Genomic DNA, 13,826 nt, shown 5'->3' with positions numbered 1-13,826 from the left:
TCAAAGGCTCGAACGAATGACAGAGAGCATAGGTAAACTGTGACGCTTCTCGCGAGGCTCTCGTCGATTTAATCGACGTGGCAGCTCCCTTAATACTCGTCGAGCGTAAAAATATTTGCGATAGTTCCACGCTGGATTTTCGTTGCGAGTCCTCTGTAAACGTATCGAAGTTTTATTCGCCTCCTTGGATCTGTAAAACGTCTACGACTCTGTTCGCAGGCGTCGCACGGAAAGTAAGAACGTCGTAGGAACGAAGGATTTGGAAAGTTAAAAAGATTTCGCAAAGCAATCGAGCGGCAGTTGCGCGTGTTACGAGCACGGGGATCGACGAGTTTAAATGGTATCGTTACAGATTCATGAATGCACGAATTATGCGTGTCTCGCCGCGAAGAAGATTATCCCACCTGGAGGCAGGGACGTCGAGCGTAACGAGCTTCCCTAATCTCTCGAAACGCGCTATCTTTTTACCTATATCCGCGGAATACTTTTTTTCAGTTGATACAATTCCCTCGTACTCCTCCATCGCAACTTTTTCTACTACTGGTATTTATTTTTTTGCTGCTTCTTTCTATCGCTCAGATCCATTCTTTGATGTTTCCGCGCTACAGCAACTCCGTTGGAGTCTCTCCTCTCTGGAATCTTATTTTAGATTACACGTCCGACATCGATTGTCGACGAATTCCCTTTGGAACTGTTGCGACTGTCCTCGCGCAGGTAAAACGTGGATGCGGCGAGAGGAAACGCGGGTTACAACGGCGACTGAGCTCGCAACGGGTTACTTTATCGCGGCTCCCGTTAAGTGCAACTATGTATATTAAAAGAGAGAGGCCCCGTAGCGAGCGCGAGCTCCTTAATGATATCGAGTTCGAAGAGCTTTGAAGTTTACTGAACGATCACCCGACGATGCCAAGCACCCGAGTAAAGAACCTTTGTGCGCTCTGGCTTGCCTCCTCGAGCGACCAACGATCCCTTATCATCGCTGCAGTTACCCGTGCACCTCTGCCGACCCTTGCGTCCTCTCACCCTCGACTGTGCTACGCTCTCTCGTCTTATCGTCGGTTTTGCATCTCCACCTTTGAAATTCGTCTACGATACACATAGCTGGCTCGATACACGCGAAACCAGCCAAATGTGTCCATCGATACCGCGCTTTTGTATATCAGCGCGAAACCTTGCTTGTCGCAACTTTCTATCATCTCGCGAACGTTTCGAGTTCAGAGAGAAGCCCCAACGCAGCGTGGAATCGACGATGAAACGCGCGATGGGTTTCTTCACCGGGAGAGTTCATTCGATATCGAATGATTACGCTTTTCGAATTTTTTTTTTTTTTTTCGAGCAATCGAATCGCAAAGTGGCGAACCGACACGCGAGGACGTCGAGGAGCATTCGAGACTAGCCTAGTCATTCTACGGAGAATTTATGATCCGCGCAGTGGCGTTTAAGGACGGCCATTAATTTTTTTCAACGACAACCCACCGCCGCGAACCAACCGGAAGATTTTAAATAAATTGCTTCCGTCCGCTTTGAAGAGGTCGGCTTCGTTATCGGCGATTCGATTCGAACGTTCAAAGGGTTTTGCGAATGTCCTCCATTGTAGCCGTGATTAGGCCCACCGATCGATACCATCGAGCGGATCCGGCTGAAATATTCGAAGGGGTGAAACGCGTCCCGTTCGATTCTCGCGATACCTTCGTCCTCTATAATGCACCGCGTTCCCCACGAAATATTGCCTCGTATTTCCCACGCGGACGTTTAAATGCTGTAACCTTCGAAATACGCTTCGCGTCTGGTCGTGAATTTTCTTCGAAATGTTAATCGCACGGTCGAAAATACCATTGGTACGGTCCCTCGTCGTCCTGGCTACGAAGTGGAGGAACGATCGAGAATGGTACGCATAAATTTGCAATTGCAACACGGACAGCTTGCTCGACGGAAATACCAGTTCAACGACCACCGAAATAGAGTTACCGATTCTCGATCGAATTTAACGCGACACCTTAAACGAGAGGACAGGTGCCTATTATTCTCTCTCTCGCTCTCTCTCCCTGCGATCTAATTTTTCCAGATACCCGGAAAGATAACTCGAAACTACGAAATTACACCCTGGGGCTCGAAGGAGCCATGTACAAGGTGTGCTCTGATCGTTTCGACTGTACCAAAGAATCGTTTCAACGAGTAATTAAACTCCTATTATTCTTTATTATTTCATAGAAAAAAAAATAGTGGCGATAGGTAGTCGTTTCAAATCTTGCTTGTTAGATTGAGAAAGAAAGTGGGATAATTAAGATGATCGTGGTATTATTGGCCCACTGAGTATCCAGCGAGTCCAACGTAGCCAGGGAATCCTTTTCGCCGAGCATCCTCGAAGACGTTTTCTTTTCTTCGAGGCATGCACCGTCACGCGATAAACGAAGGTACCAGTTGGAACGTAACAATCCTCTCTTTTCCCTAACGACGACGTTACTCGAATGAGATGCCTCTTTGAAACGATCGCGGAGCGGGACGCGAGCAGAAAAACGGCTGGCGAGCGTTCGCGAAAAATCACGCCACGCATATAATAAAATTCTCCGACGGCGCACTGATTACTGATTCGATTGCAGTTGATTGCGACCCAGCTGCACACACGGTGTCATCAATCGAAACGCTGGATAAAAGAACGCGAAGGGACACGCGCGTCCGTCATTCATCTTGTCTGTTGTTCGTCCCTGTTGTCGCATTCCATCGCGAGCACGAATTTTTTCCGCGTTCTTTTTGTCCCTCCGTTCGCGATTTTTAATTCGACCCGTTGTTTCGAAGTGAAAAGGTCTGCCAGTGGTTTCTAGTCATCTCACGTTTAAGGACAACGGCCTCGAATCGCGAAACACCCCCTGGAAGTTAAAGGGACGATGGACAAACGCCTTCTCTGGCTTGCCTGTTTCATCTCGAGAGTTTCGCGATTGCAAAGCGGACGGTGAACGAAGTTCAACTCGAGTTGCTGTTTGGTCGGGAAAGATTAAACGTAAAGCGAACGGTATGATCGAGAAAATTGGTCGAACCGCGCATGCTTTGCCTTTAATTTTGCTGGATGTATCTTGCATCAATTCGATCAGAGCGGAGCGAGTAGTTTCTCCTTCGAATTCGATAGAAAACTTTGCCAAGTTTCCGCGAGGGGTTGAAGGGGGTGTATGTAACGGATGATTGTACGAAATGAAGAACGAAGCCACCGGTTTATTGCGAGAGCAGATCTAGACGAACTTTTGCCGGTAGCAAACAGCCACTTTCACTTGGAGTCGATATCTGGGAGAGCCGCAGGTGCCATTAAACGGCTCTGAAACTCCTTCTGTGTACGTTCCACCGGTTCGGTTGGAATGATCGGTCTAACGGCCACGGTAAATTGATACAACGAGATTACACGAGGAAATTAACCGCCCAGCCTAATATTTCTTCAGCGTTGTTCTAAGCACGGTGCTCGCAAGCGAGGATAATGCATGCCTTCGACGTTATTCGATTTTGGATCACGATTATCGATGGTGAACGCGTTACCTCGCTGCATCCACTTTCTTTTCGATCCGATCGCCACGTATTACTTGTCTCCCGTCGGATTATTCGATCGTTTACTGAAAATTAACAATTTTTCCGCCACCAAAGTATCTCTGGCGCGTAACCATCGATATTCACGGGGAAAGGAACGTTCTCTCGAGTGGAGAGGGATCGTGCGTGTTGGTAAAATGGTTACCACGGGACAGGGAGGGCCGTTCGGATCCCGTTAACGTCTAAATCGTAGAACGACAGTACAGCAGGCCTAACCCCGTGTCATTCTGGCCGTCTCGACAAATACGATTACCCCACGTCTGGTGAATGTACAAACCCGACCTAGATACATCGTTTAACCCTCTGCTTTCAACCGCTTTACAGCTTCGTCGAGCCTGCAACCCTTTCTCTCTCTCTCTCTCCCTCCCTCTTCGCACCCTCTCTAGGCCATCCCTCAAGAACCGTTTCTGAACTTCCAACCCCTCGTCCCCGATACACTGCTCCACACCGCTGAATCACTTTCGAACGTGCACTCTCTGAATTTTATCGCTGCTCCTCCTCCACTTTGCACCCTCGCAGCCCCTCTCGCCTTTCCGCACGGGCGAACGCAAGCCAACCAAGCCAGCCTGTATAAACCACGAAAGCGTTAATTCGTTTCAAACTTCGCGTCGAGCGAAATCCAGTCGAAACGAGACTCGAGGCTTTCGCACAGTTTCTGAAGCGAAATTTTCAATCACTCGTTCTCGATCGATTACCTTGCGCTGTCTGATACTTTCGTACGCTCGTTACTCCATTGTTATCATAAATCATTCACCGCGGCGCACCCCCGCCTATCTATCAAGCTCGTTTCAAATAACCGATAATTGCCACGTCGATCAATCGCCCAGCTTTATCGAGCCGATTAAATTATAAGCGATTGGTACGAGATTCAGCGAAGGACCGCTGGGAGGGTGAAATTCTCTGCGACTCGAGGTTGCGCGGGGTTTAAACTATATTTAATGATACGCTCGCGATACTGGTCGAGAGGAAAGTTTGGAAACGCTCGAGCGCTAAATATATTAATCGCGATGAAAAGAAAGAAATCAGGGTGGAAAGTTTTCTGTCGCGCGGCTGGGACCAGCTCCATCCCCCCGTTAATTTACGACTTATTCGAAGCGAGCTGATGACTGCGCGAAAATTGTAATTCGTGGGATTGCGCCAGGGAAGAGACGGGTGGAACGGGATCACGTGCGGGGCTTTAAGCAATCAGGATATGAATTAACCGAGTTTGAGAGTGCAGATTATGCACACTGGCCCGAGAAACCTCGGTTGCCTGGGTTCTCGTGTTCTGCCGCTCGATCATCGGACGGATGCTTACATTGCGATGTTGTTTGTGTAATAACAACGAGGATCCACCATCGAAATGGGAACTCGATCAGGTTCTATCCGCGCTATCAAAGGTTTCCATTCCTAATCGTAATTCATTTTCAACGGAAACTGTAATATCGTTCATATCCGTTTGAAATTCGACAAATACAACATCCTTTTCATTTCAATTAAAAAAGTCGCTGCTCATTCTAAATCGATACGATCTAATTAATGTCCGATCAAAAATGTAATTTGAAGTCTTTCGAAGTCCCAACACTATCTAACGACGAGATATCGCGTCAAACGCGTTCGTTGCAAATCTGTGAGGGTGGATTTTCTCCACGTTTCGAGGGAAGGAACGATAATAAGTCGTTGAATTCCGCTGACTGAATCAACAAGCCTGCGGATCGCGTTCCGTGCTGGTATTATCGAATAGAGGCAGGCATGTTTGACAAGCGGCGTTTTAATTTGTTGCCGATTAGTGCACGCCGGGATTATGGTCCGGTTGATCGGCTCTACGGGGTTACATCGTGCTGATCCACGCCCCGTACCCGCGGATCCACTCGTGGTGAAGCTGCCCGCATGCTTGCTTTGCTGGCCCGCGTTCTTGCTAATTGCCTTCGTCGACGGACAGAACTCGATGCGTTTCGGTTACACGTCGTCGATAAAACGAACGAACCACCGCGAAACGATCGACGTTTTAATTATTCCTAGCTGGCTTCTTGATCGAGAACGATCGAGAGATGCGTCGTTCTTCCGTTACGCGAACGCGTTGTCATGGAAAATATGCCATCGATGGAACGTTTCCGGTGCCCATTAGTGCGAGTTAAAATGTACGAAGTGCAGAGAGTTGGATGCAGAACGCGATTATTCGGATCGCGTCGATAGAAACGATCGATTTCAGCGCATATCCACAGTCATAAAGCATTCAGTAACGATGAAATTACGTTTCCTCGCAACAACCGTGAAATCGATTCCGAATTTCATTACGGCTACTTCGTCGGTCCATTGAATAGCCGAAGAGTAATTAACGTTACACCAGGCGCGGGCTCTCGATCATTTGCATCGTGTGTGCGTCGCGATCGCGAGATAATTCTAACCTGGCGAAATAAAAAAATATCGTACGCGATAGCGTCCCCTTCTTCGTCTGTCTATATTTGCGTAAACCGATTGGATTGAATGAAATAAAATATGCGTGCGCTTTTTTTTTACAAGCCATTTCGATGCGCGCGTTTATTCAGAAGGAAGAGATAAAAACGTACCGCGTATTGTTTCCGAGAGAGGTTTGCAGTGCTGATGAGCAAATAACTTGCAATGGAAACGTTATCGCAAGAACGAACCACAGGGCTTCTCCATTTTTCATCGCGCACTCGTCCTTCAACCCCGATGTATTAGCCGAGCAACGCGCACCCGGGCAATTTTCGAGTGCTCGCGCTGTTTACTACCCCGCAATCCGGCAATTCCGGCGAGCTCGCGTGGCTCTTAATAAAAACGTTCGCGTAATAACGCCGCAACCGCGGAACTATCGAGTAATCCATCTGCGAACGAGATCCATCGGTCCCGGGAACCGAATGGGCCGCCGCCATTTAAAGAGTCATCGACGCCATCGAATTTTAGCAATCATTCCCGGAGAATTACGCTGCAATCACGGTGGAAATCAGGCGAGCGTTTTCGATTCGTAAAACGAAAGAGCCTCGATCGCACGCGCGATTGCCAACGATACGTAGCCAAGTGATGATAAACAATGAGACTGATGGCGAACGTACTCGATGAGCGTCAAATTACGGGGCGGGGGATTCGATGAATTTACCAAAGAGAAACGTGAAATGTTCGCGTCGAAATGAATCGCAAAGTGTTACGCGATACGGAAATATTATTAATGAGCGAGGCGTTTCGAGAGCGTTTAAAACGTTGGCGAATGTAAATTCGTTGGGATTGAGACCCATGGTCCTGGAAAAATCGACCACTCTGGTTGCATCTGCCGCGTAACCAGCCACGATTACCATACAAATGGTTGTATCAAAATTTTCACCGTCCTATCCGTGTTTTTTCCTCTTTCTTTTAACGTCCACGTTATTTCGTGTTTCAGGTCGCGAGAAATGGTAGCACGCGTCGAAATTCGACTGTGGTTCTCGCTAATCGCGTTATTATCGTGTGTCACGATACACGAAGCCTAGTCCACTGGCGATAAAAGCGATGAAAAGAGATTTCCGTTTGCCTCGTTGTCCCTGTAACACGGATATTAGATTTGCCCCGGGTTTATTAATTTATTCTTCTGCCTCCGTCGCGGAAAAAGGAAACGCGTCGCTCGAATGCGTCAGAGACAGCGTTGCAGTTCGCGTGCGCTGGGCTTGTCGAGGATCCATCGGCGTCGTTTTGCATCCAACGTCTGCTTGCAACTCCATATTAAATTCCGCGTGTTTATTCTGGTTTTGTGGCGCGCAATAACAGTCGCTACGGGGCTCGTGCACGCGAGTGAAAACAGGAAAAGGGCATGGGAAAATACGAGCGTATCGGTACTAGTGGTTAGAACGTTCTTACGGATGCTCATCGATTTTCGATCGCTACCAGAGAGTATCGATGCTCCCTCACCGCAATAATAATTCATTAATACATAAAATGGAATCCAGAAGACGCTCCTTCGCTTGTTTACCATTACGATCGTTGGTGGTTTTCAGAGAAATAAATCGACAGCGGAGAAACGTACGACGCGTCTGACGCGAAGCGTGAGAAAGAGAACGCGTTTCCAAGCGTTCCGTTTCATATTCCAGCGCACGTTCGAGATCCGGCGTTTTATTCGCCGGTTTCACGATCGAGACCCATTCGAGAAGGGAAAGTGGCACGTTTCTCCCCTCGCAACGTCCACTTTTCGCAGCGCGATAAAACGTTATTGCGTAACGGTCAGCCGACCGCTTCCGGCGATCCACGCGAAATTCCTTCGCCGACTTTAATTGAACGTAACGATCGAGAAGCTCCACACCGATTATTCGATCGAATTCCACGCTCTACCCTGTGTAATAAAGACCATCCGTCAATTGAAACCGTCAAACTAGACGGCGGGTAATTTACTCGAACGCCTTTCCTCTCCGACGATGAGTTACGGCCGACTGATTATCCGGCTGTACTACTGCCGGTACCGCTACCAGTAGATGAGCTCCGCGCGTGGTCGGACACTCGAGGGATCTCCACTCTGAACGTAATTATCGAGCTTCCGGTCTCTGTTTTCTTTCTTGTTTCGTTTCCACGGTGGATCGTGTCTATGAAACACGCCGCGCGAGCACGCAGCCACTCGCTTAACCGCATAATAAAAGTTTGAAAACAATTACGCGTTGATCTAGAATTCCATTTTGCACCCCATCGGAGAACATGTTCGTCTGCTCGCGTTAAAATTGCACGTGGCGAGCGTTCTCGAACTTTCCATGTGTGGCGTACGCTTTTCATCCGCATGAGAAAGTAAAACAGGATCACGGTGGATACCGTGAGACCTATTCCCGTCGACAAGCCACCCGCGAGTTGCAAATTAACCCCGGTCTTCACGCGACGATGCTATCGACTCGCGGGACTCGGAACGGCCAGCGTCGAGAGTGAAATTAATCCTGCAATTTGCAGCAGCCTAGATTCGCGGCCTGTTCGAACGGTTCGCGATCCTGGATAACGGATCCGTCATCGAGACGACGAGATAACGTCAGTCCACGAACCTTCGTCCCGTTGTTTCGCCTCCGTCTCGTTTCTTCCCCCTCGAAGTTTTAAGCAATGGAGACGAAACGTCGTCGATACACTTCCGACCTGTAACGAGGGTCCTCGAGGGGGGTCTACGATAAAATTTGATCGCGCGAAACTCGAGGGACCCCGCGCTCAACAAGTTTAACTTCTATTTCATTTTATTTCCGCGTTCCATTCTGGATCCGCGCCACTTCGCGCCTATTTATTGCGTTCCTCGCGAGGCAATCCCGCGGAGGGAAATTCGATTTGAACGGCGTAAAACCGTCGCGTCGGAAGAGATAGCCGCGTCGCTCGTAACGCCTTCGTGTCGCTGTTTTATATTCCACGCGTCGCTAGCTTCAACGTACCATTTCGACCGATTCGAGTCTCTCTCGTTGATGTTTCACTTGGCTCCCACTTGGCTCCGCAGAGCCAACACCTTTTTCTTCTCCACCGTGGTCGTCGATTGTCCGCGGTTATTAAATCGCCACCGTCGCAGCTGCGAATTAACCGTTTCCACGAATTAACGAGCGAAACGAAAGAGGAAAGGACGAGGAAACCGTTGTTAATTCTAGTCGGGATTTTCGAGACGAGTCGGGACTAAAGCGAGATATAACTCGAGCCACCGAAACGGCGCGGGTTAAGGGGTTGAATTAGTCGTGGAGAAATTCAACCGAGTGACGGGTTCTGAGATAAGGGGTCTCCCGTCGGGCATATATACCCGGTCGTAATATGCGAAATAGGGCAAGTACGCCGCGGATAAACTGATTATCTGAAACACACGGCCGCCATCTCTTATCCGGCCGCTCGAAAAACACACTCTTATCGAGGAACGGGCCGAGTTATGCCGCGAGGGAAACCCTCCTGAGTGGAGTCTCGAGTCGCTCGACCGAATTCCATTAAAATCCGACACTTTACGGGTCAAAGCTGCCTGGTAACCACCGAAAAGTTCCCGCCAGTTCCGATGGTTTCATTAACAAATTCGGAACTAACACGTTACACGTAACCAACTCCCGTCCGGCGCATTTTCTGTCTGCATTTTTCAGGGACCAGCTCGACGGACTCGCCTTTGATCGCGCGAAACGTTCCCTCGCTCGACGAACTCGAGACGACTGTCCGTGGAGGGTCTCGAGGAGCACGCGAACATCGCGTCACGCGTATTTATCGGTCGACATCGGAAAGGATAAAAAAGAGAGGAAAAGAAATGGAACTTGACTCGGTCACGGGAGACCACTTAACTCACCGACGAGAGAAAGGTACGAAAAATCGGGAATAGCGTGCGGCTTGGGCGATTGAAATTTTATCAGACCATTCCGTCTAGATACGCCCCTCTCGGATCGAGGCGTTACCGATAAATACGAATTCCACGCAACGTTTGATCGAGGAGGGCCGTGACAAAACCGATTCACTCTCGCGGACGTGTGATAAAGGTTGCACTTCGTCGAGGGTATTTGTCAAGGACGCAGCCTCGCTCCGCTGGAGGAGCGATCGGACGAAGAGGACGACGCTGCTGCTGCGAACAACGCGAGGGTATTTCTTCGACTCCTACTTCCGACGAACGATGCGCCATTTATCAGATTCGGACACGTTCGCGGTGCGGACCAACGGAATTACGAGCGATCCAATACGGATGGTGAATCTCCCGTGACAATACGAGGGTACATATTTCCTGGAGCCATCCGTGACTGTCTCCGCAGAGGACACAAAAGGTTGTGGCTAGGGCAAAAATGTGCATCGACTTTGCGTCGAGGGTTCGCCGTTCTTTTCTAGCGGTGCAACAGGTTTAAACGCGTGCCACCCTCTCTGTACCGCTTCCGCTTTCCGTTCGCTTCTTATTCAGTGTCGTTAATATTGGCTTTGATTTAAAAATCACATCATTTCCTCCATCGAGGCGTTTAATTTATTTGTACGTTTAATTGAACGTGCGTCTTCCCTCCCTCTGTTAATTCCTGAAGCTAAGAGATTCTTAAAGCCCATCAAAGGGATTCAATTTCCATCCGGTTTCGAAGAAACAGCAGTTCGCATAATATTATCCGCGGAATTAACTGCCACGGGAGCAGAATTAAAGGATGGCGGAATCTCGTTTCGAATATTGAGAATGCGGACGAAATAAGACCAAGACAAATTCCCATCCCGAGTCTTTCTTCCCTCAGTGAACTTTGTAATCTCGACCCCTGGCTCGATCCTTGCATCTCCTTTCAACCGCCTCGCGGTTCTCGAAAGTATTTCGATAAAAATGCCGACCGTGGTTTAAGTAATTCCACCGTGATGTTTCCTGTACGACAGCAGGAGGGACTCATAGAAATTCCGCGAGTTTCAGCTGCGTGTCACGATCGTCGAGAGATGAAAAAAGGAAAATTAACGAACGAGGGATACACGTCGAGGCCTAAGGAAGATCGATCCGGTTCCCTTTCTTTTTTTTCTCCCCTACCTTTCCCTCGGACCTTTACGTCAGCTCGGATACGACGTTTAGCCCCAAAGCCGCGTTAACTTTCGGTCGAGAAAACTTCCGTGAAATATCCCACTTGACAAGGGTCACTAGTCACGTTGTCGCATGATTCGTTAGCAACGATATCGACAGCTTTCGCCTACTTCTCTTAATCTTGACTTGCTCGCCCCGATCCGGCGATTTAATCGAACGAGAAACGTCCCGCGCCGTTAACACCACAGAAAATCGTCGCGAATCGATCGCGAGCGTCTCGATCGGGCCCGCGTCCCACATTCGACTCGTTCCCATCGAAATATCCAACCCCACCACGAAATAACTGTGAATGAAAGCGGACGATCGTGTAGTTAGTAGCGGTTCGATTCGCGTAGCTGAGTGTTGGCTTAAAAAAAAAGACGGTCTTAAAAAAAGGTTTCATTAACGCCGGCGAATATTACACGTGACTGAGGGACGCGCTCACCCTTGCTCTTCTCGCTCAATTTCGCCGCTTCCACCCTCCTAAACGCATTGTCCTTTAAGCGGTTTTTAAGGAACGGGGCTAAAGCGTTCCAGCCGTGCGGTATCGCATGAAAATGAATTTTTCAGACGGTCCCCGTCGCAAGTCGCGCGCTAGTCATTCATAGTTTTTAACCTGGGGTTCGCGAAGAATTTTCGAAGTCCCTCTAATGAAAAGAGTCGCGATTTGAATATCGCGAACGAAGAGGGCGCGAGACAAGCGTTTTAAATTGCTGGCAACAATATTGCAGAGGGTGCGTAAGGCGATCGAAATTACGAGAGGTACAAAAGGTGATCTCGTTTCGTATCAGTCGTGAATCTGTCTGTCGAACGTCCATCTTGCTCCTCCAAGAGGACAGACGTGTCGATACAAGAAATGTGTTTTCATATTTATTCGTGGCGTGACAAGCGGTCGATGGTGGCACGGAATTCCACGCAAACGGAGCTGCACATTTATCTCTCCGACCGTTTACAAAAAGGGAAAAATAGAAATGGAACGTACGGTGCCGCGGTACTTCCACAAACATTTTTCGCATGCTTCTCCTATCCCCTTCTGGAATCGAATCTTAAACCGTTCCAGCACGCGATTCAACCGTTGGATTTACGACGTTTAGCGTAGGAAACGAAGGGCGAGAACTGAAATTCCGCGAAAGGATCCCCCTCTATCCGATTAATTCGAAAAATGGAGTTAGAATAATTGCGCGAGCGCACTCACCCCTCGCTACCAACTCTTTGGTGTCCTCTGGATGTCGTTCGATGAACGTTGCGTTGACGCACCAGGCGATCCGTCAGCGATGCGATCGTATTATCGATTCGTGGAGTTGAAACAGGACCGATGTCCCGACACCCGCTATAATTCAAGATCGTGGAACGATTTCGCGAAACGCGCGGCTCGGTTCTGCCTCGATCAGAAGGTATAAACAACGACGCTGGCCAGGGTACGGTCGAGCGTGGCGTTCTTAGATTTCTCGCTTCCCGATCGGCGACGTGCAATCGACGTCGACGATAATTCACAATGTCGATAACCGTAACGGGTTGTCTTTCGCATCAGCCACCCATCGCTCCTGCCTGGTACCACATAAATTTGCCGGTTTATTAGAGGAATCGAATCGAATCGAATCGCGATCGCGCCCGATGTCTGCCGTAAGAAGCGTAATTATGGACGCGTATAAAACGGATGGAACGAATGGACGCGGGTTGAATCGGTTTTGTTCCTGCTTTAATTCCGTGTAAAGCCGTTTGTCAAACCAGATATCCGTTGTTAGTACACGCGATCGTAACGAACGAAATCGAAATAAATTAAAGGTGATAGCTTGAAGGGATCGCGCGCTATTTATCATTTCGATAATTTCGACTTGCCTCGATTCGACGGAAGATCGCGTCGATTAATGCTTCCGCCGGGGACGGAAAACTCTAGCTTGCGAGTAAAAATTTAACGAAGACTCGCACGCGTGCCGTTTCAAGGGAAACTAACACCACGACCCTCTATTAAGGCTAGTTTAGACAGAGAAGCAGAGAAAGTTTCCACTGATAATCATCTAATCGAATACGATCCACGCAAGCACAGTTGAAGCTGGCCAAGCGCTAATAAAAGTATCGGTTACCAGAACAACAGCAACAATCGATAGCAGGGACAGGCTGCGAACCTCAAAGACCGCGACGATTCGTTATCGAGGCGCACTCCACGCATCGTATCGTTTCTATTCTCTTTTCTTTTTTTCAATGAAAACGACGAGAACTCGCGAGAAAGAGGTAGGCTGGCCTCCCCCTCCATGGCAATAGAAAGAGAGAGAGAGAGACTGGAAAAATCCTCATTAGTACACGTTCGAGGGGGGGAGGACACGAAGAGTAACGAGGATCGGCTCTGCACGGAATAAATAAGTCGATGGAATAATCGAAAACAGAAGGAAGGGATCGAGGAGGGAAAAGCAGCAGGTCGTTGTCGAACGTGGCCAGCCGATCCGGGGTGGTTTTTGCGAGGCAACGGGTACCGAAGGGTGGGCAGAAAATCGGGCAGGGTAGAGGGTGGTGGATGCTGGGCGAGAGTGCGAGCGAGAGAGACAGATCCTATTGGCGGGGTGAACGTAGGTGGGGGAGGGTGGTAGGGGTGAGAGGAGGCTGTGCTCGGGGTGCGGAAGAGTCAGTGCGCGGCGAGGCGCGCCAGCTGCCGCACGTCATGATTCTACCCCAGGTGAGCTACGAACTTACCCAGAACCATCACAGCACGCTCTCCACTCCGATCGGGACCGCCAAAATTCGTGACTATATATATATATATATCCATATACGTACATAGATGCGTATATACCTGTATACGTGTACGATA

At 49.0% G+C, this 13,826-nt stretch overlaps 1 protein-coding gene across 1 annotated transcript in view; it reads left to right on the top strand.

The window, feature by feature from the left end:
* Positions 1-13,665: 13,665 nt before the first annotated feature.
* Dop1 (dopamine receptor, D1) overlaps positions 13,666-13,826 on the top strand; it is a 35,507-nt gene continuing 35,346 nt past the window's right edge. Inside the window, exon 1 of the mRNA XM_076902336.1 lies at positions 13,666-13,691. Coding sequence (XP_076758451.1) covers positions 13,677-13,691 — 15 coding nt within the window. The 5' untranslated portion in view covers positions 13,666-13,676. The remainder of the gene's footprint in view (positions 13,692-13,826) is intronic.

The sequence above is a fragment of the Xylocopa sonorina genome, chromosome 10 (genome assembly GCF_050948175.1).
Source record: "Xylocopa sonorina isolate GNS202 chromosome 10, iyXylSono1_principal, whole genome shotgun sequence".
NCBI lineage: Eukaryota > Metazoa > Arthropoda > Insecta > Hymenoptera > Apidae > Xylocopa > Xylocopa sonorina.
Note: the sequence above shows the minus strand (reverse complement) of the source record. Positions and strands in the feature narration are given on the sequence as shown.